General features: G+C 56.6%; 1 protein-coding gene and 1 long non-coding RNA gene across 2 annotated transcripts; one reads left to right on the top strand and one right to left on the bottom strand.

Moving 5' to 3' along the window:
* Nucleotides 1-10014: 10014 nt before the first annotated feature.
* EPS8L1 (EPS8 signaling adaptor L1) lies at nucleotides 10015-21112 on the top strand. Its single transcript, XM_082709814.1, has 20 exons — nucleotides 10015-10257; nucleotides 10867-10919; nucleotides 12507-12547; nucleotides 12676-12734; nucleotides 13261-13422; nucleotides 13757-13906; nucleotides 14417-14499; nucleotides 15129-15384; nucleotides 15647-15773; nucleotides 15940-16028; nucleotides 16118-16192; nucleotides 16302-16450; nucleotides 16992-17133; nucleotides 17239-17267; nucleotides 19328-19454; nucleotides 19542-19673; nucleotides 19817-19922; nucleotides 20107-20281; nucleotides 20556-20688; nucleotides 20774-21112. Exons 1-20 carry the CDS (start codon nucleotides 10030-10032, stop codon nucleotides 20858-20860), a joined length of 2403 nt encoding a protein of 800 aa, XP_082565940.1. The 5' UTR covers nucleotides 10015-10029; the 3' UTR covers nucleotides 20861-21112.
* LOC309852708 lies at nucleotides 11484-15143 on the bottom strand. The gene is made up of 2 exons (XR_014305342.1): nucleotides 15006-15143; nucleotides 11484-14520 (listed from the first exon to the last, which is right to left on the bottom strand). It is a non-coding gene; the product is annotated as an uncharacterized lncRNA (long non-coding RNA).
* Nucleotides 21113-22475: the final 1363 nt, after the last annotated feature.

Here is a 22475-nt window from a genome sequence, read left to right as displayed (position 1 = left end):
TGTGGGCAGGGCTTCAAGGGGCGGGCCTGCCCGGAGCGGGGCCTATGAGGATGGGCCCCCGCGCCGCGGCAGCCAGGAATGGGAGGTTCCGGAGTCGTGGGCGTGGCCGCGTACTGGGGGCGGGGCATGGGGGGCGAGCCTGCGCACTGTTCCATGACATCACGTTCGCGGTACTGTCACCGCGCGGCTGTTCCACAAGAGGCGAAGTTAGAGTCCTGCTGCTTCCGCCGCGCCCCGCGCTGCCGCTCGCAGGCTGCGCTCCTCTGTGTGCCTTTCCCATATATCAGCCTCTTCACACCTAAAATGCGTGTTCACCACTAGTACCTTCCTCATGGACGATGAGAGAATTTGAGAATTTCGAGGCTCCGGGCCGGGACCTACTGGCCTGGGACTTCCCAAACCCCTGGTGTCCTGGGAGATCAGGGCAAAGACTCTAGAATCTGAGGGAGGAGGGGCTGGGGGTCTGGACTTCCGGGTCTGAGGGAGGAGGCGCTGGGACTGGACTCCTGGGTCTGAGGGAGGAGGGGCTGGGGGTCTGGACTCCCGGGTCTGAGGGAGGAGGGACCGGATGAGGACTCCTGGGTCTAGGGGAGGAGGGGCTGGGGTCTGGACCTCCCAGGTCTGAGGGAGGAGGTTTTGGGTGTCTCAACTGCTGGGTCTGAGAGAGAGGAGGAGATGGAGGCCAGGACTCCTGGATAAAATATTATAAATGCGTACAACGGATCATTATTAAAAAAAAAAAATGAATGAAATGCTGCAATTATGACAGCCGAGATGTGCTACAAAAGTATCATTCTGCTTGAAAGAAGCCAGTCGCAGAAGACAGCATGCCGTATGAGTCCAGTTATATGGCATGGTTCTAGGAAAGGCAAGCCAGTAGTGAAGGAAGGAAGATCCGTGGTTGCCAGGGGCAGAGGGGGAGGAGGAAGTGATTGCCAGAAAGGGAACTTCTTTGAGTTTTGGAAATGTCTCTCTTGTAATCCTACTGACAGTTATATGCATGACCGCATACATTTATTTGTAACATGTTATCAGCATTTTCACTTAAAAATAGTGACTTTTGTTGCATGTAAATTAACCTGCAACAAAGGTGACTCAAAAGAACTGAACATTTTCTCCAATTTTGTTCTGGAAATCTTTTGACTACAACTAACTCTTAATTTATTAATCAGTCTGCTTTGTCTGCAATCAACAGATATATTTGAGAAATCTTATGAGGTGAGAAATATCGCCTTGATAAATTATTTCCAGATGCCCAAGAGGTTTTCGAATTGGATTGGACAACAAATTTGATGTGACGTTTTGTAGACAGAATGAAATTATTCACTTTGGGTCTGCAGCTTTTGCAGTTTGGAGCTAAGTTGTTTGTTTGTTTGTTTGTTTGTTTGTTTCTTAGAGAGATATTGCTTATCTCTGTAATGCTGTGATAACTGTGAGCTCTGTGTGCCCTCCCAGACACAGGGCACCCAAAAGGAGCAGAACAGCACTGGGTCCAGGATTTGTAATTGGAGTCTCGGCCTAGGAGTGAGGAAAAGTTTCCCAGAGGAAGGGAAACATAAATAGAGTTTTGAAGGATGAGTAGGAGTTCTTTAAGTGGACCAAGTGGAGAGAGACAACTAGACAGATGTAACAGCATATTCGAAGGCTAAGCATCAGGACGCAAGTTGCTTGGGGAGGGACACATGTTTGGGATGGTAGGAGGTTGGCTTGAATGGGGAGGCAGCTGGCAAGAGATGTGACTGAAGGGAAAATTTTAAAGAAAAAATAAGCAATAATACCAGCTGCTACTTATTGAATACCAATATATGTGCCAAGTATTTAACTGACACAACAAACCAAACAACAGGTTTGCTGTTAGGGATGAGGCAAAGGTGACTGGGTTTGGCAAGAGGTCCCTCCCCTTTGAGAGACTGTGGGAACTCAGGGCTTCTGGCCATGGAGGGAGCAAGGCCTGGGAAAGGGGAAGGTGCCACGAAGGCAGGTAATAAACCCCAAACGTTGATCTACACACATCTTGTTTCAAATTCCTGCTCTACCTCTTATGTGTGCGTTGAGCAGTGGCTTCCCTTCTCTCAATTTCTGGCTCCTCTTACCCACCAAATGGCAAAGAGACAGTATCCTTAATATGTAAAGAGCTCTTACAAATCTCTAACAAGAGAAGGGAGCATAGGCAAATGGTATGACAGGCTATTTGCAAAGAAGTGATGTCAACACACACATGAAACTATTCAGCCTTCCTAGGAATCAAAGAAATGCTCATTAGGGTAATTATGAGATGGTACTTTTGCCTATCAGATTGACAAGGTCAAAACAATGCTAACAGCCTGTGTTGGCAAGGATGTGGTGACATGGGGACTCATACTCGCCAGTGGAAGTCTCCTAAAAGGCCGTTCAGTAATTCATGTCAAAACCATTTGTGCATGGGGGCACCTGGAGGGCTCAGTTGTTGAGCATCTGCCTTTGGCTTGGGTCATGATCCCAGGGTCCTGGGATTGAGTCCCACATCGGGCTTCCTGCTCAGCAGGAAGCCTGCTTCTCCCTATCCCACTCCCCTTGCTGTGTTCCCTTTGTTGCTGTCCCTCTGTGTGTGTGTCAAATAAATAGTTTTTTTTAAGAAACATTCATGCATATATTCCCCTTGTAAGAAATTATGCTAAGGGAGTAGTCATTCAGAAAGAAAGACACTTAGGAAAATATTCTTCAAATTGCCAAAAGCAAATAAAATTAAGCCCAATGCCTATCCACAGAAGAGGGGTCTACTCTCTACTATTCCAACTTCCACACTCCTTTCAACAACTATGTCATGAGCACTCACTGTGTTCCAGACATTGAACTACACGCTGGCAACTAGGCAGAATAATGGTCCCTCCGATACTAACAGTAAAATTAATTCCTCTATATGTGGTTCCAGAAAGACTCTGTCTGCAGCTTTATCAGGTCCAAATGTTTAAGAACATATATGACTTAACCGCACCAATACAAGGTGGGGAGAGATGGGCTGATTCATTCTCCATCTCTCTTTCTCTCTCTCTCTCTCTCTCTCTCTCTCTCTCTTTTTAAGTGTCTATACTGCAGTGCATACTTTTAGAGTTAGGAAAAAAAAAACCTATAATATTCAGCATCGGGTCTCTGCCAGGCAAAAAATTGGGTGATTTCACTGTTTTTCACTTCCTTGTTCATGTGCCTTTTCTCACTGTATGAAGATGTTAAGCCACGTGAAATAAGCCAGTCACAAAAATGCAAATGCCATATGACTCCACTTGTTTGACGTCCTTGGAGGAGACAAAATCCTAGAGACAGAAAGTAGAATGGTGGGTGCAAGGGCTGGCAGGTGGGGGAAAGTGGGGAGTTAGGGTGTAGTGGGTACAGAATGTCAGGTTTGCAGGATGAAAAGAGTTCTGAATGTGGATAGTGGTGATGGTTGCACAACAGTGTGAATGTGCTTAATGCCACTGAACCGTACAGTTGAAAATGGTTAAGGTAGTAAATTCTATGTCGTGTGTCTTGTACTGTACTTAAGGAGAAGGAGGTCTGAGAGGGGAGGGGGAAGATGAGCACTGTGTGTTCAGATGCTGGTTCTCTCGATTTTGAGTAAAGCCCTTCCTCTCTGAGCCTTTTTCCCCTTCTATCATCTACCTCAAGGGGGTTTTCTGCAAAGGACAGGATAGTAAATAATTTCGCCCTTGACGACCATACGGTCCCTACTGCAACTATCCTGCCATTAGAGCAGGAAAGCCGCCAGAGACAGATGCACACAAATGAGAGTGGATGTGTTCTAATAAAACTTTATTTACAAAAAGGAGCAATGGGCCGTAGTTTACCAGCTCATAGAATCTGGAAGGTTGATATAAAGTCATTCACAAGAAGGACCTAACACAGATTAAGTGCCAGAACTTGCTGGCTGCTAATGTAGTTATTACACAGGAAACAATGCGTGCAAATTCTTTCCTCTCTGAGGACCTCCCACTTGATTCCCAAGCACACCCACGGTGTTTAGAAACTCTCCAGGTAGGCTATGCACCTCTTTATCATTGTCAGTGTTGGTGAATTCTTGATAAGCCTTGGTGCTGTCCCAGGTGCTGAGAGACCTTTCCCACAAAACCCTCTGCTTTCCCTATCAGGGGCTTATGGCCCCAAATCATTCTGTCTCAATCTCCATCTATCTGTTCTTTTAGGAAATACATTTAAAGTCTTCAGGGGTGGGGCGCCTGGGTGGCTCAGTCAGTTAAGTGTCTGCCTTTGGCTCGGGTTGTGACCTCAGGGACCTGGATCGAGTCCTGCATCATCTGTCTCCCTGCTCAGTGGAGAGTCGGCTTCTCTCTCTCACTCTGCCGCTGCCCCTGCTTGTGTGCTCCCCCCCGACAAATAGATAAATAAAATATTTCTTAAAAATAAAAATTTTAGGGGTATAAGGATATTAGGTCTGGGAGTGACTCTTAAATTGTTCAGGGAAAAAATGTGTGCGAGAGAGAAAGAGACAGGGAGATAGAAATGATAAGCAAGTGTTTATGTTCATTGTTAAGCTCTGGGGATTCTGGGTGTAGTATAGGGAGTTCTATGTATTATTTTGCAGCTTTTCTGTAAGTCTGAAATTATTCCAGCACTTGAACAATACATATATGCACCTCATGAGTTTCTGTGAGATCATGTAGTGTATGGTTGTACGTATATGAAATGTCCAGATTGGCCAATCTGCAGGTACAAAGAGCAAATTAATGTTTTCCAGGGGTTCAGGGAGGGAGGAATGGGGAGTAGCTGCTAATAGATTTGGGGCTTTGTTGTGGGCTGATAAAGTGCTTCAGAACTAGACGCAGGTGGGTGGTGGCACAACAATGAAAACGTAGTAAATGTTACTGCATTATTCACTCTAAGATTAATTTTATGTCAATTAAAAAAAAAACTTGACCAAAATACTTCTAGACACTTCTCATTCTCTCTGATGCTTATAGTGACCCTGGGAACCCACGATCTGCTCTCATAATCTCTCTGATTTCATGTTCCACCCCTCTGCCCTCAGCCACTGTGCAGCAGATATGCTGGCCTTGCTGTGAATATCCCAGACAAGATCCCACCACAGGACCTTTGCACTGGCTGTTGCCCCTGCCTGGAGATCCTTCCCCAGGTATCCCCCACCTAACTCCCTCCAGGTCTTCTTCACTCAGTATCATCCCAACCACATTATGGCTTTTCAGCAGAAACCCCTAAAACACCTTTTGGACCCTCCGTGGCACTGTTGCCATTGGATGTTCTAAACAGTTTACTTTTTTAATTTCTTTTCCACCAGAATATAAACTCCACAAGGGCAGGTTTGGGGCTGAGTTCCCTGGTCCCCAGAACAGTGTCTGGTGTAGAGTAGATACTTAATAAACATTGGTTGGATGGATGCATGGATGTCTGATAAGCGGACATCCCTGGAAGCTGGGACCTGGGAGCCCTGGAAGGCAGAGCTGTGTGCAGAGCTATCCCTTGTTCCTGCCCGTTGCTGGGTCATGGAGCTCTTGGTCCATTGCTCTGGCTATTTTCCATGGAGGCTGCGCCTAGAGCCATTCTAAGCACTGTTCCTGCCTTCCCACACCTCATCTCCTGCTGGCCCTACAGCAGGTACTAGGATTTATGCTTGTTTTAGAGGAAGAGCTCCGAATAAACTGAGTCACCTGCTCCAACCCAGAACCTAAACCCAAGTCCGCTGGAGCCCCTTCCAGTCGCTGCCCCTCCCCCCCACCCTGGGGCTCAGCCCACTCCTGCCAGCCTAGGGGCCAGGCTTCCCCAGTTTCAGGAGACTGACCCACCCGACATCCCTCCCAGAGAATAAACAGCCCAGCCGCCAGCCTCTCTCCCCCACTCTCCTCCCCCACCAGCCCCGGCAGCTTCCCAGACCCACCCTCTGGGGCGGGCCCATTCCAGGATCTTGGGGAAGCACCTCACCCTTCCTCTGGGCTGCTGCACTGCCTGAGCAGACGCCACCACCGCCCATTGAGGGCAGCCCGAGTCTGCGCCGCCTGGGACGACCCCATCCGCGTTGGACTTTGGCCACCTCTTGTTGGCGCTATTTCATATTTGTCATCTTAATCGTCCTGGTAGCCAAGTGTCCGGGTCTCCTGTGCTCTGGCCAAACACACCCTGACAGACTTCACCTGCAAGCCTCCCCAAGGTATTCCCTCTGCCTGGAACCTTCTCTGCATTCCTGACTCATTCTCGAAATCCAGGTCAAAGCTCAGATGCCACCTCCTCATGGAGGCCCGCCCTGACTGCACCCCCCCCCAAAGCGACCACACCTGCCTGCCCCCAGTCACTCCATCTCTTCACCTGTGTTCTAGGTCCTCCATGGCACTTACCACAATCCAAATGTCTTCCTCATGTATGTGCCTCCCTGTTTACCTTCTGTCTCCCACCACACCCACGAAGGTGACAATAACACGGGGCAGGGCTTTCGTCCATCCAGCACTCAGAAATGCTTGGCACAAAGTAGGTTCGTAAGTCTTTGCTACTGCATGACTTTGGGACTTTGCATATTGCCACTCTCAAGCTTAGTGTCATCCCTTGCCACATTGTCCTTGGGAAACTCCTATTCATCCTTCAGAACCCTGTCCAGTCACCACTTAACTGGACATCCAGTTAGACTCTTCTTGAGCGCAAAGAGCGGGGCACAGATTGGGTCTCAGGAACCATTCATTGAATGATTAAGTTCATTGACACACATGTTAATACACACATCTCTCGGAGACCCAGCCCCACCTTATTTATATTTGCCCAAAACCTGCCATACCTATTTCTTGTGACTATGCCCGCCCACCCCCGGGGTTCCATCCTAGCAGTTCATCAGCAAACCCGATGGCTGGGGAGTGGGGACAGGCATGTGTGTTGGGAGAGGAGGAAGAAGAAAGAGATGGGGTGGTTTTAGACATGACCCCAGGGGATCTCAGCGGATCAAGCCCCTGTGGGGAATTCTGTGTGCTGCCTCGGTGCCCCCAACCCAGATAATAAGCAATCCAGTCCCCAGTGACAAAGCTATCCCAGTTTAGGGACAGAAACAAACACACCCACAGAGTCCTAGAGCTCACTTAATGAAAGGCACTGACTGTGGGCAGACAAGGGGTTGGAAAGGGATCTCAGGTGGCTGTTCCCGTGGTGAGTCTCTAAGACCGGGGTTCACTGCCTCTGCCCCGGACTCACTGAGTCAGACTGTGCTGGGCTAGGAGCTCCACTGGTATCTGGGAGCCACTCGCTATGGTTTGTGAAGAAAGGGAGGGCCGCCTTTGTGGCCACAGAAGGAGGAAGGAGCCCTGGGCCCCGAACTAGGGTGGAGGCTCTGGTTTCGGTCTCACCGTCTCACCTGCTGCTTCAGCCTTCAGAGCACCTGGAGGCAGGGACTGGGTCACCTGTCTCTGACCTGCCCTTCTCCCTCAGACCCAGGAGTCCTGACCCCCAGCTCCTCCTCCCTCAGACCCAGGAGTCCAGGCTCCCAGAACCTTCCTCCCTCAGACCCAGGAGTCCAAAATCTCCCAGTCCCCTCCTCCCTCAGACCCAGGATTCCAGGCCCCAGCCCCTCTTCCCTCAAACCCAGAATTCTAGACCCCCAGTCCCCTCCTCTCTCAGACCCAGGAGTCCAGACCCCCAGCCTCTCCTCCCTCAGACCCAGGAGTCTAGACCCCAGCCCCCTCCTCCCTCAGACCTGGGAGTCCTGGCCCCTGACTCCCATGGAATGCCTATTTGAGGATAGTTTTCTCCGTTTGCACATGAAGAAAGGGCCTGGTCTCTGGTCAGCTCTGCATTTTGTTCCCTAGCCCAGGGCTACGGTGACCTTGGGTTAGTGGCCTCTGCACTTTGAGCCTCTGTCTTCTGTGCCAGTGGGCACCCATCCCAGCCCTAGCTGCCTGTCAGAGTTAAGGGGTCTGCTCCTTTCTGCAGACCCCAACCCAGGCAGGGCCACGTGCAGAAAGTACTTGTGGCATGAACGTGACAGGAAGCCAGAATGACAGCTGTAGCAGACAGTGGAGCAGGACTCTGGGCCTCTCCCTGCAGCTCCCGGGAGAGCACACCCACATGGGCCAGCCGGCCCTCCCCTCCTGGGCTCAGGCAGTTCCAAGGCCTTCGACACTCCTCCCTCAACCTCCCGGCCACCTCCAGCTGCCAAACTCGTCCTTCAGGTTCAGCTCCGGCTGCCCCTCCTCCTCCAGGAAGCCTGCCCTGACCTCTTAACGGCCTCCTCTGGGCTTCCGCAGGGCCCTTTGCATCCTATCACAGCAGATCCAGAAAGAAAGGCCACTATCTCTGCCATGGCGAATACTCAACCTAGCATCTCCTCTTTGGCTGGGACGGCGCCGAGAGCTGTCCGTGACCTCATTTAATCCTCCTAATGTTGCCATCCCACGTTCCAGTTGGGGGCCTGGGGCACAGAGAGGTTAAGCGATTTACCTAGGGTCACACAGCTAGAAAGGGCAGAGTCACAAGGTGGCCGCAGGACGCAGGGTCAGAGTTGCATGGCCTGGGTTCAAGCTTCCCCACCATGGACGAGCCGTGTGATTGTGACAAATTCCTCAATGTGTGTGTGTCTCTTCCTCACATGTAAAAGGGGGCTAATGAAACCCGTTTCACAGGATGTTGTGAGGATGAGACGTACATACGCGTACACACACACACACACACAGTGTGCTCAGAAGATGGAAGCACTCCTGCATAGGGATTAAGTCAGGACCTGAACCCACACCCACCTGGGCTCCCTGCCATCACCCCGCCCCATAGGATGGTCTCTCGTTACCTCTGTTCTTTCATCCCCACCAGCCCGGGACAAAGGGGTGCTTTCTCTGGTTTCAGGCCTCACTCTGCAGAGCCCGTGGGCTCAACGCACCAAAGCAAACAGTGGAGCACAATGCATGCAAACGCAGATGTCTCTTCAGCCCTTACGGTGTGTGGCAAATAGAGCGCAGGGCCGAACACAGAGGAGTCTGTCCTCCTGAAGCTTACGTTCTTTTTTTTTCCCTGAAGCTTACATTCTAACAGGGGAAACATAAAATAACCGAAATGATCAGGTAACACAATATGTTAAAAGGTGGGGAACGATTTGGCAAAAAATTAATTAGGGAGCAGGGAGAGACCACGAGGAACAGGAGGGTACGGGGGAATAAGCAGTACACGCAGAGGGCACAGCAAGTGCAAAGGCCCTGAGGCAGGGCCGGGCTCTCAGTGTTCAAGGAGCAGCAAGGACGCAGTGTGCTGGAAGGGAGGGATGGAGGCCCAGAGGAGGTCAGGCCTTGCAGAGAAATGGGGAGCCCCTAAGGGAACAGGAGCAGGGAGTGGTGTGAGCTGAGCTAGGTTTCTTCGGGCTCCCTGCAATGACAGGAGACCGAGGCGAGGAAGGGAGCAGGGGCCAGCTGGGAGGCTCTCCAAATTCAGGTGTGAGTCTGGAGGACACCAGGATTGATCCCGAGGTGGGGATCCTTGATAAAGTGAAAGGCTAAAAGGGGTCATGCCCGCCCGTCCTGCTCTCCCAGCTCTGTTCTCACCCACTCCCTGCAAGTGTAACCTCAGGCCCATGCGGGACTCAGTTTCTTCATCTGTGAAGTGGAAACCCCCAACCTCACCTCACGAGATTTGGGGAAGAAATAGCATGGATAACGTGGTCGGCAAGGACCGTGGCAACGAGGAAGTTCTGGAAAGCAGATTTCAAGCCTGAAGAGCTCGTCAGTGTTTGAGAAGTACTTGGAGCCAGGTGGGGTGCTGAGTATTAGTTGCCATAATTAGAGGGGTTCCTGGGTGGGGGGCTAGTTTCCAGAAGAAGAGGCAGGAACCATGGACAGGAGGTGCGCACCGGGCCGGGACAGGCACCGGTCCCGGAGACAGAAAGGCAGCCCCGGGTTCAAATGCCACCCTCCCACACTGACAACCCCCTCTTGAACTGCAAACAGGTGCGACTCAAACATCTGACCTCCCAGAGGTATAAGGGCAAGTGGAAGAGGCTTTCTGAGACAGAGCTTCTGCGTCTCTGGCCGAGCGTGATGCCCAACAGCTTGCTGTCCTTGAGCTAGTGTTATGACAGAGACCGTCACAGCTCCTGGCTCCCCGCAGGCCGCTCCAGTCCCCCCCACCCCACCCCAACCCGGGTGTCTGTGCCAGCCCCGCCCAGGGGCCAGGGCGGTGGGGCTGTGCCCCGTGAGTGCGCTGGTATGCGGAGGCGGGCGGGCCCGGCGGGGAGCAGGAAGGACGGGGCAGGCATTTGGAACCCTGGAACAGCAGAGAGCAGGGCCTCTCCGGTGGCAGGTGAGGAGGGGGCCCCCGCCAGGAGGGGCTGGAGGTCGGGACTCCTGGGGAGCAGGAGCAGGGGGCTAGGACACCTGGATCCACATACCAGGAAGGCTGGCAGACCTAAACCCATGAGTCCTGAGGAGGTGAGGGCCGGGAGATGGATCGGACAGTTTGAGGTCACAGTGGCTGAGGAACTGGCTAAATGGCTCTCTGAAGGGACTTGGAGACAAGACGCTTTGGTTCTTAGGGCCCAGAAGTTCTGAGCTGGAACTCCTGGGCCCCTGAGATTAGGCTAGAGACAGGATCCCTGGAAAGAGGAAGCAAAATGGGATACACATAGATTAGGGAGCCAAATGCATGGATCCCTGAGAGATTTGAGGGGCAGAGTACAAAGTGTGGAGGAGGAAGGGCTGGGGGCCTGGACTCCTGGGTCTGAGGGAGGAGGGGATGGCGGTTCTAGACTCCCAGGTCTGAGGGAGGAGGGACTGGGGGTTCTGGACTCCCAGGTCTGAGGGAGGGGAAACTGGGGGTTCTGGACTCCTATGTCTGAGGGAGGAGGGCCTGGGGGAAAAAATCCTTGGTACAGTTGGCCAGGTCAGGCCCTCAGTCTCTGCTGGTTCCCAGGGCACCTCTAGGTGGCAGGAGCTTCCCATTCTCACCATGAGCACCTCCACAGGGTAAGTGGTCCCACCCCTGGGCTACCCAGCCCCTTCTGCCACCCTCTTCCCCGCACCCCCAGGGGGCATTCGCAGCATTCCCGGTATGGACACTGAGAAGGAAGCCTGTACTCCCTCTTCCCTGCCCAACTAACACTCAGCAGGGGGGGACCCTGGCCACGGAGCCTGAGTCTGAGTCTGAGCTCCTCTGGGAAACAGAGCTCGACAGGATAATGAAGGTACAAGATTAGCAGACTCTGACCAAGAGCAGGTGCTCCGCTCCTGAGAGCCACTGTTGCCGTGGTTAGCTTGTTGTTAAATATTGATGCTTTGCAGACAAATCTGGGCGTTGTTGTTTTCATTTTTTTTTTTAAAGACTTATTAATTTCATGGGGCACCTGGGTGGCTCAGTGGGTTAAGCCTCTGCATTCGGCTCAGGTCATGACCTCAGGGTCCTGGGATCAGCCCGCATCAGGTTCTCTGCTCAGCAGGGAGCCTGCTTCCCCTTCTCTCTCTGCCTGCTTCTCTGCCTACTTGTGATCTCTCTCTCTCTGTCAAATAAACAAATAAAATCTTAACCCCCCCAAAAATTTAAAAGACTTATTAATTTCAGAGAGAAATAGCATGGGGGAAGGGGCAGAAGAGAGAGTGTCTTCAGCAGACTCCACACTGAGCGGGGAGCCCCATGTGGGGCTCGATCTCATAACCCTGAGATCATGACTGGTGCCAAAACCAAAAGTCCAACGCTTAACCACCCAGGAGCCCCTGGGCTGTTTCTAATAAAGTTCAAGTCTTCTGGAGTGAACAGCGAAAAGAACAAAGAGAGGACCATGGGAATAGCTGTATGGGAGATATAAGGTAGTGAGTTCTCCAGCACAGAGGTAATCAAATTGTGCAGAGAACTGACTGGTAGGAGCAGGATAGGGAGCAGAGGTTTGACTGAAAGTGTGTGTTTTCTGTCCCTCATCCCTGATCCCACCCGAGCTCTGAATCTCTGTCATATCTGTGGAATTCTTCTTGGAGAAGGTGACCTAGAAGGGCAGGCCAGAGCAGGAGACAGAGAAGTATTCGGCTGGGAAGAGCCAGGCCCATGGGAATAGGAGGGGAAGATAAGTATCTGTCTACCCCAAATGTTAATGCTGTTGTAAACGCCCCCCCCTTTTATTGAGCACCCGCTGTTTGCTACCCTTTGTACCATGGCACTGAAAGTTAAGTTATTGAGGCTTTGAACTCTCTCAACTTTCCATGTGTCCACCAAGTGCTCTACCAGACGGCGGCTAACAGATTACTAACCCCTATCTCACAGAAAGGGAAACTGAGGCAGGAGAGATTAGGTCTCCTGTCCAGGGTCTTATGGCAAAGCAGTCTGGACAGGGGAGCCCAAGCCAGTTCTTTGCGACAGCTGAGACCATTCTCTCCACCACCACCTGCTACCACACTGCCTTACTTGTGTGAACGGCCAGCTCTGGCCCTGCCCTCCCCTGCTCAGAACACTCCAAGGTTGCCCACTGCCTTCACAGTGAAGTCTTTGCTGCTCTGCTTGGCATTCAAAACCCCCATGCTCTCGCAATTCCCATGGCCCCTCTCACTCTTTTTTTCCTTAACCAGCCCAGAAGCTGCCCCCAAACCAAGTGCCAAGTCAATCTATGGTGAGTTTGGGAACAAGAAACCCCCAGGCTGAAAGCAGGTCTGAGGGAGGAGGGGCTGGGGGCCTGGACTGCTGGGTCTGAGGGAGGAGGCACTGAGTTTTCTGGGTTCATTCTCCTCTCCCCCACAGAGCAGAGGAAGCGGTACTCCACTGTGGTTATGGCTGACGTTTCCCAGTATCTAGTCAATGTGAGTTTGGGGTCTGCGTTGCCCCAGGGAGGCTTGTGGGAGGAAAGGCAGGCAGGCCTGGGAAGATGACAGTGTTGAAAGCAGAAGGAAGCCGGGAAACTGAGTTTGCTCATTTGCAAGATGGGCTGTTCCTGCCCCCCGCCTCAGAAGTGGGCGTTTGTCAGAGGAAGTCCCTTCCACTTGAGTCTGTGCTGGACAGTCAGGCCATGGGGACAAACATTAGGTACACCTGTGTGAGGACGACTCAGACCAAGTGTGCCCGGTGCTCTAACGGAGGCAGAGGAGCTTAGAGGGGACTGGACAGAACCAGTGCCTTCAAGGAGCCTCCAGTGTTCGGGGAAGCTGGACTCAGGTACTGGTGGCTCAGATGGAAGCAAAACTCAGGGCCCTGGGAGGGGCCCCATTGGTGGAGCCCAAGATCGGGAAGGCTTTCAGGAATGGTGTTTAGTCTCCGGTGGGAAGGCTGATATGAGCCCCCCACCCCGGCGTCCCCCTGGGACTCCCTGCTTTCTCCACGACGTGCCAGCACCTGGTGACGTTCTGCCTGGGTGAGGAGGATGGCGTGCACACCGTGGAGGACGCCTCGCGGAAGCTAGCCGTCATGGACAGCCAGGGCCGCATCTGGGCCCAAGAGATGCTGCTGCGTGTGTCTCCGGACCATGTCACACTGCTTGACCCCATCTCCAAGGTGCCAGGGGACACGTGTGTAGCAGAAGCGGCTGGCGGGAGTGGGGGGCGGCCCAGAGACTTGACCCCAGGAACTTCTGAGTGTGAATCCTGTCCCTTGCATATCCTTTCTCCGGGAACTTTGGGAGAGATCTCCGCTCCTTTTTCAAGCATCCTTAGTTCCTCTATTAAACTGGGGCGCTATCTGGAAACCCCCAGCACAGCGGGGCCACCGTCCGGAACCCCCAACCACGGGCGGCTGCCTGGGCAGTGTCTCCGTACCCGCGGGCACTGCTGTCCCCATTGAGTCCCCGCAGCTCTGGGCCTCAGTTTGCCCGCCGTGTCCCGGCCCGCAGGAGGAGCTGGAGTTGTACCCGCTGGGTGCCATCGTGCGCTGCGACGCGGTGCTGCCGCCCGGCCGGAGCCGCTCGCTGCTGCTGCTCGTGTGCCAGGAGCCCGAGCGCACACACCCCGACGTGCACTTCTTCCAGGGCCTGCGTCTCGGGGTGAGCCCGCCAGGTCGGGAGGAGCCAGGCCACTGGGACAGGGCAGGGACCCTGTGGGTTCCGAGAGCCGGGCTGGTGCGCAGGTGGGGTGGGGACTGGGGCGGGGCCAGTTGAGGGGGCGGGGCCTGGAAAGTTCTGGGAGGGAGGGGGTTTTGAGGACAGCTGGACCGGTTCGCGATAGAACGTGACGAAATGGAACCGAGCATCCGGGACAGAGCACGACAGCACGTGGGGGAGAGGGTCAGGGAGCGGCGGGACCTGGAGGCGGGTATGGTCTAGGGGCGAGGCAACACCGGGACCGGCCTCTGGGCCTGACGAGAGGCCTAGGGCCGAGGCAGAGGTGCAGTGCGGGCTAGTGTTCAGGGCGTGGGCGTGTGTGGGGCGCCGCGTGGGACAGCTGACTGGAGGGGGTCTGGCGCCCAGCCAGGGATCCCATCCTCGGGGCCGATGCCGGGGTACGCGGTACGCGGTAGGCGGGGTGGGGACCTGGCCTGACAGCACCATTGGCAGGCGGAGCTGATCCGCGAGGACATCCAGGGGGCTCTGCACGACTACCGGTCGGGCCGCGGGGAGCGCAGGCCGGCGGCGCTCAGGTGAGGGTGCTGGGCTGGAAGCTGGGGGAGAAGAGGAGGACGGTAGGATCTCTGGGAGGCCAGCTTCCCCAACCCCCGCCTCGGTTTTCTCCCTTCCTCCTCCTCCTCCTCCTCCCCCCTCCCCCACCACCGCCACGGTCTCCCCACTCCCCCACCGCCGCCTCGGTCTCCCCCCTCCCCCCGCCTCGGTCTTCCCCTCCCGCGTCTCCCCCCACCTCCGCTGTCTCCCCCCTCTGCCCCCCCTTGGCCTCCCCCCTTCGTTCTCTTCTCCCCTCCCCCCTCCCCGGTCTCCCCCTCCCCCCCGCCTTGGTCTCCCTCCGACAAATGAGCAGATCCCCGTAGCCTGGCACAGCACGAGTTTTGGAGTCAAAGCCTGGTTCGAGTTCCCCCGTAGCATCCAGACAAGTGTACCCGCTCTCCAAAACGACTTATTCTAATTTTGGTCCTCGGTTTCTCCTCCCTCGGGCTTCAGTTTCCCTCCAGAGGGGCGTTCCCCTTCCCCTTACCTCCGATTTCTCCCTGTCCCAGGTTTGGCTCAGCTGACCACAGTGTCTCAGTTTTAGGCCCAACTTCGTCCGCTGCCCTATCCCCCCAACGGACCCAGGCTGCTTCCCCTTGTCCCTCCGCAGGGCCACGCAAGAGGAGCTGCAGCGCCGCCCCTCGCCAGTGGCCGAGACCCCTCCCCTGCAGCGCCGCCCATCGGTCCGAGCGGTCATTAGCACGGTGAGCGCCGGCCGGGGGCACTCCCAGGCGGAACCCATCCCCGAAGCAGAAGAGTCGCAGAGGCCCGGCCCGGCCGGGACCGCGGGCAGCCCTGACCCGGCCTCCCCGGATCTGGGCCCCCGCGGTCCGGAGCTGGCCAGTCTGCAGGCGGAGCGGGACGTGGTGAGTGGGGTGGGCCTGGGCCTGGAGGCGGGACCCGCTGTGGGGAGTGAGTCCCAGCTCCTAGGAGTGGGGCTTTGCTGGGGGGCGGTGGGCGTGTCAGACTCCTCGGGGAGTGGCCGACGGCGACTGGAATATGGGGACAGGGCCTGGCAGCAGAGGGCGTGACCTGGCCCGGGAGGGTGTCCAGGCTCTGGACCTGAGAGCTTTGGTTTGATGAGCGGCCAGGACTCCACATCCCTGAGTCCCCAGCTCTCTCCCCCAGGACATCCTGAACCATGTGTTCGACGACGTGGAGAGTTTTGTGTCGAGGCTGCAGAAGTCTGCGGAGGCAGCCCGTGTGTTGGAGCACCGAGAGCGCGGCCGCAGGACCCGGCGCCGGGAGGCTGGGGGTGAGAGGCGCTCCCAAGCGGGATCCTGAGCCTCCAGTCACTCCCAAACCTCTTCCCTCGCCCTAGGGTCTCCCCACACACCCCCTGGCCAGGGGTGACTCCCCTTGCCTGGGGATCTCTGAGGGTGCTGTCTCTTTGTCCCCGCACCTGCCTCCCCTCCCCACAGAGGGTCTCCTGACACTTCGGGCCAAGCCCCCCTCCGAGGCCGAGTACACCGACGTGCTTCAGAAAATCAAGTACGCCTTCAGCCTGCTGGTGAGAACGCGTTTACCCCGGCCGTCGCAGGGCAGGGGTATGGCGAACCCACGGGCGCGAGCGCTAACCTGGCACCTCCCGTCCCGCAGGCCCGGTTGCGCGGCAACATCGCCAACCCCTCGTCCCCAGAGCTGCTGCACTTCCTGTTCGGGCCGCTGCAACTGGTGAGAGCCGCGGCCCTGCGGGCTCCCTGCAGTGGAAAGAAGGGGCGCGACTTTGGGTGGGGGTGGGGGTGGGGGTGGAGTGGGTCGCTCACTCCTGCACCCCGGGCAGGTTGTGGACACATCGGGTGGCCCCCGATTCGCAAGTGAAGTGCGGCGGCCGCACCTGACGTCCGAGGCGGTGGCACTGCTGCGGGACCACCTCACCCCACGTGAGAATGCGCTCTGGACATCGCTTGGGGACTCGTGGACCCGCCCGGGGTGAGGCGGGGGTGGGGGGCTGGGAGGCGGGGAAGGGTTGCCGCGGGGCTCGCGGGGCTCGGCTGGCAAGACAGAAGCTGCTGCAGAAGCTGGGACAAATGGCGGGAGCCCACGGGGTGGGAGGGGCAGACATTCCTGAGGGGCAGGGGTCGCAGCTTGAACCCCAGCTCCAATCGCAACAGGAAAGGCGGGCCTCCGCGGAGAGTTGTGGGACCTGTAGATTTGAGAAAGGGGTGCCGTCTGCGCTGGGAGGCAGCGAGTCTGCGGGGGGAGGGGTGAGAGCAGAACTGGACTGAGGGGAGGGGGTGGGATAGGTGCAGAATCGGGGAGATTCAGAGGCCCCCCGCAGCATTTGAGCGAAATCGGTGTATTTACTAGCACAGTCGATGCGGGGGCCGGGGGTTGGTTGAAGCTCAAGTGTGGGGCCGCGAGGTTGGAGGAGCGGCGCTTACGCCCGGGGTGCAGGCTGGGGAAAACCTGAGGTTAATCATAGGGCTCGGGCCCAGACTAGGTCCCTGAGCCCTCAGCCCCATGGCCGCAGGTTGGAGCTGCCCCCAGAGGAGGGATCCCCATACAGCCCTGAGTTCTCCAGTGGCTGGGAGCCCCCAGCCACCGACCCGCAGGGCCGAGCCTGGGAGGACCCTGTGGAGAAACAGCTGCAGCATGAGCGGCAGCGCCAGCAGGTAAGGCTCCCTGGAGAGCCACGCACTCCCCCAGGGGCGCAGTGGGGCTGGGTGCCTTAGTCTGGCCCTGCCTGAGCTGCCACTCTCCTCTCCTCTCTCCTGCAGCAAAGTGTGCCCCAGGTCGCTGTCAATGGGTGAGTGTCCCACTCCCCCCAAGGAGAAACAGGTGGGGTCAAGGAGGGGTGCATCCTGGGGGTTCCAGGCACTAACTCCACTCCTTTTTTGTCTTTCCTTCCGTCTCTCTGGCTTGTCACAGGTGGGTGAGGTGGTGAGGAGGGAGGGCCAGGGCTGGGAGAGGGGGGAGAAGGGAGGGAGGGGGCAGGGCCCAGACTAAGGGGTCCAAGGGAGGAGGCCCAGTTTGCAGGGTCTGAGGGAGGAGGGGGCTGGGAGTGGGTCAAGTCTGAGAGGCTGGGAGATGGCAGTTTGGTTTCCCAGGGCCAGGGAAGCTCCCTGTCTGGGCCTCTAAGAAGAGCACCCCAGGTGTCAGAGGGAAGAGACTGGGGGTTTGGGCATTTGAGTTTTGAAGAAGAGCTCAAGTCTGGTGCATGGGACCTTGGAGATCAGAGAAGACCTGGGCCTTCAAGAGTCGTGGGGCACGTTTCTGGGGAAGTTAGGAAGTGGTAGTATTTCTGGGCCCCTGAAAGAGGCAGCCACGGGGAGGCCAGACCCACACTTTCCCAAGGCCTGTGGAAAGCAGTTGTCTCCATTCCTACAGGGTGTCAGGCAGAGGTTAGAAGGTGGGGGAAATTAAGATCTGAGAGCTGGACTCCAAATCTCTGGGAAAGGAAAGAGCTGGGGGTCTGAGTCCCTGACTCCAAAAAGCAGTGGGGGCACAGAAGGGGCATGGAGAAGCCAGGACTCTAGGGCCCTTGAGCAAGTTGAGGATGGATGCGAGGGAAGCTTCGTGGGATGAGACGACGACCAAGCAGCGGAGCTGCAAGAGTGGAAGGGGGGTCTGGCGGGGGCCTGGCAGGGTCTCAGCAAGGACAGCGCGCTGGGAGCTGCCAGCCCCAAAGGGGGCGCCGGCCCTGAAGACCCCCCCTCTCCTTTGCACAGGTAGGCCTGATCCGGGCTGGGGTCCCTCTTCCTGGGGGATCAGAGCCAACATCATGTCCCGCCCCCGCCGGCTGCCTGGTCTCGCAGAACTTCACCCATTCCCTGTGCTTCTGAATCTTGGGCTTGACACCCCCAGCTTTTTTTTTTTTTTTTAAGATTTTATTTATTTATTTGACAGAGACCGCACAAGCAGGAAGAGTGATAGGGAGAGGGAGAATCGGGCTCCTTGCTCAGCAGGGAGCCCCATGCGGATCTGGATCCGAGGACCCTGGGACCATGACCTAAGCTGAACAGACACTTAGCTGACTGAGCCACCCAGATGCCCCACATCCCCAGCTTTTGACTTCCCTTCTCTGAGTTTCCAGTTCAGAGAAACCGAGAATAATAATCCCTTCTTGGAGGAGTTAGAAATCTAGGAGGTACTATAGGCAAGCCGGTCAGAGCTGCCCTGGTAGCTCAGGCTCACCCCCAGTGGCCCGCACCATGTGGCCAGAAGTACTCAGGACACGGACTCTGGGGCCAGCCTGCCTGGGTCTCCCTCAGTCTGGCCAGTGCCTCTTTCTTGCTCTGTGACTTGTCACTATCGTGCCTCTTTCTCTCGTTCTTCCACTTCCTCATCTGTAAAATAGAAAATAATAGGGTCGGGAGTGGAGGAGGAAAGTGTGGGAGTGGAGAGGGGAGTCCAAGGTCAGGGTTATAGCAGGGGCTGGGTCAAAAACCAGATTAGCCAATACACGTGAAGTCTTTGACCAGGGCTGGCACCGAGTTTGTGCTGGAAGTCAACAAACAGGTAACCACTGTGTTGTAACTATGGGTCCTCCTAAGCTGGAACCCAGTACACAGGAGGTGCTCAATAAACAGCAGCTGGGGAGCAAGTGATTTTCTCTGAGCCTTACTGTTCTCATCTGTCGGATGGAGGTGATGTTAGTACTCCTATCATGTGCTTTCAAGCTGGGATCCAGGTACAGAAGGAGCAAAATGCATTCGAGATGTCGTTCTCATTTCAAGTCTTTATTAACAGTATTAACCTGGCCCCTGCCCTACCCCTGCTTGGCTCTAACCCCAGCTCACACCAGTACCCTACTGCCCAAGCAGCGGGACCGGCTACCTCCTTATCCCCAACTCTCCTGCTCCACAGTCATCAAGACCCAGAGCCAGAGGCTGAGCCGCAGCCGGAGCCGGACGGGAAGTGGGTGCTGTGTAATTACGACTTCCAGGCCCGCAACAGCAGTGAGCTGTCGGTCAAGCAGCAGGATGTGCTGGAGGTGAGGGGGTGTAGGCCCCAGGGACTGCAGGGGCCCAGCCCTAGCTGCAGACCCAGGCTCTGAGCCCTCCTCTCCTACCTCCCTCAGGTCCTGGATGACAGGCGCAAGTGGTGGAAGGTTCGGGACCAGCAAGGGCAGGAAGGATACGTGCCCTATAATATCCTGACACCCCACCTGCGACCCCGGGGAAGTTGCAGCCACAGCCCTTCCAGCAGCCTGGTGAGCCAGGGCAGACTCCTAGGGCTTAAGGGAAGGAGGGATGTGAGGATCAGGTGCTAAGGGCACTGGGGGGGTGGGTGCTCAGAAATTGACCTCTGGAAGGTGGAGGGGCTGGGACTCAGTGCTCTGACCCCCCTCTCTAGGCGGCTAGCACTCCCCATCATGCACCAGCGCCGGCCTCAGCTCCTACCTTGTCTCGGCCCCATTGGGACAGTTGTGATAACCTCAACCTGGACCCCAGAGAGAAGGGTGAGTGGTGGGGGCACCCCTTCCAGGAATCCATCCTTGTCCTCGCTTTCGGGTGCAGGGAGCCAAGGCTCAAAAAGAGGAACCAGACTCCCAACCCATCCTGAGGATGGTGGAGATCTGTTCCCCTCAGGCCCCGGGACCCTTCATCCTGAATCCACACTCCCTCCCGGTTTTCTGCCTGCAGAGAGATTCTCCCAGATGCTGTGTGTCAACGAGGAGCTGCAGGCACGCCTGGCCCAGGGCCGCTCAGGCCCCAGCCGCGCAGCCCCAGGTCCCCGAGCCCTGGAGCCCCAGCTCAGCCCGCACTCCGACACCGCGGAGGTCCGCGCCTGGCTGCAGACCAAGGGATTTAGCGCCCAGTGAGTGCCTGCCGCCAGCTGGGGACCCTGAGATGGGGTGTGTCTGGGTGCCCTACTGGCCCAGGTTTGCATGGGTGTGGCCAGGGAGCTCGGGCCTCCGTGGAAAGCCGGGCGAACGCTGCCACCGCAGCACGGGGCGGGGGAGGGAAGCTGGCGCAAGAACGCCGTTGTGATTGGACAGCTGCTAGGCAGCAGGGACGTGATTGGGGGGCTGAGGGGCTGAAGCGGGGATGGACGGGGGCTGACCGCTCCTCCTCTCCTCGGCTCTGCTCAGGACCGTGGAGGCACTGGGCGTGCTGACAGGCGCGCAGCTCTTCACGCTGCAGAAGGAGGAGCTGCGGGCCGTGAGCCCAGAGGAGGGAGCCCGTGTGTACAGCCAGGTCACCGTGCAGCGCGCGCTGCTGGAGGTGAGCCGTTGCTGTCCCTGGCCGGGGCCTGGGTGGGCGCCCAGGGCTCTGAGGCCAGGCTTCTGCTTTCCACCCCGCCCTCCAGGACAAAGAGGAAGTATCAGAGCTGGAGGCGGTAATGGAGAAGCAAAAGAAGAAGGTGGAAGGCGACCTGGAAACAGAGGTTATCTGACCACACCCAGCGGCTCTGCTCGAAGTTTCGAGGCAGCCCCGTGGGAGAACGGACTCTGCAGACTACTCCCACCCACAGAAGATGACCCCTGGCAAAGGCTCCAGACCTGTTCCGCCTCTGGTCTTCCCTCAACCCCGTGGAGTCTCCTGAGTGAGGGGACTGGCCAGGAGCGGGGTGGGTGGGGGCACACTCGGGTGCCCTGCCCACTGTGAGACGCCACCCAGACCATAAACAGCCTCCTCTTCCCAGGCATTGTCAACTGTTTCCCTTCTCTAGGCGGCCACCAGGGGGTCCAGCAACCTGCCCTTCAGCCCAGGTCCCAGTCCCTACCTTTTCTGGTTTCTTTCTCAGGCTTCCTCTTCCCCTGCTGGCTAGTTCTGTAGTCCAGAGAGAGCTTTGAACACCCAGTCTCCTTCCCTGGCTCCCCAAGGCCACCTTAGCCCCAGCGCCTCACGTTTAAGGCCTTGAGAGGTTTGGTCCCTACCCCACCTCATCCCCTCCCCCTGCCCCCTGCACTCTGGCCCTTCCCTCCTCAAACACCCCCAGGACCCCTCAGCCACTGGGCTCTGGCATGCTCTCTGCTGCCTGGTGAGCAGCTCATCAGCCTCCCTGCTGCAGCTCAAACACCCACTTCAGAGAAGCCTGTCCTCTCCCAGTGCCCTCTCCCCTCCATCCCCACCAACTGCTGGGGGCCCCGCCACAAAGGAGGCCTGACTTTTGCATGTGCCACAGGCTTCCTGGCCACTGTTCTCCTGTAAGGGGACAACTGTCAGGGACAGCCAGCTCCTTTTCCCATGGTCCAGACCGTGAGCACGGCTGGTTTAGGACAGGTTTTCCCTCATTCAGACTGGATGCCTCTCTAGCTTTAGGAAGATGACCCTTTCCTCCTCGACCTGTGATCACTTCTGTGTCCCCAAGATGCCCACTGCCAAGCCTCCCCTCCCCCCAACCTAGTTCCTGTGAGCTTCTACCTAAGACCCCCAGGCTGCCCTCCAAGATCAGATGAGCTCAGACCCAGCCCTGGGCACGCAGGAGTTCTGATTCTGTTCCCCTCTGCCCCCACCACCTCTGCTGCCCCCCCCCATAACCCACCAGATAAAATGCAAGATGCAGGGTTGGAGCAAAGCAGACCCCACGCCCTATCCTATCACAATCTGCCTGTCAGGATCTGCAGGCTATTGTCCCCTCCACTGTTCCCAGAGTTTCACGGTCTCTCACCATCTCTAGCCACCCCCACTTCTTGCTGAGATCATAGCAGCTAGGCCCCCCCTTTCCGTCCCTGTCATCCCCCAGACTGTTGTCAATGCAGCAGCCAAAGGGACCTGTTAAAGCCTAGGTCCCACCTCACCAGGGCCATCCCGACACAGCTGGCCGTCACCTCCAACCTCATCACTCCTGTCTCTCTCTGCCCACACAGGCTGCTTCCTTCGTCTCCACATTTCAGGTATCACTCCTGTCTCTCTCTGCCCACACAGGCTGCTTCCTTCGTCTCCACATTTCAGGTACACCTCTGCCCTACAGACTCGGTCCCTGCTGTTCCCTGACAACCTGCCTGGCTCCCTCCCTGACACCTGCAAGTATCTGCCCCTGCCAGCTTTCCGGAGGGCTGACCCAG

Source organism: Mustela nivalis, assembly GCF_964662115.1.
Source record: "Mustela nivalis genome assembly, chromosome: 18".
NCBI lineage: Eukaryota > Metazoa > Chordata > Mammalia > Carnivora > Mustelidae > Mustela > Mustela nivalis.
Note: the sequence above shows the minus strand (reverse complement) of the source record. Positions and strands in the feature narration are given on the sequence as shown.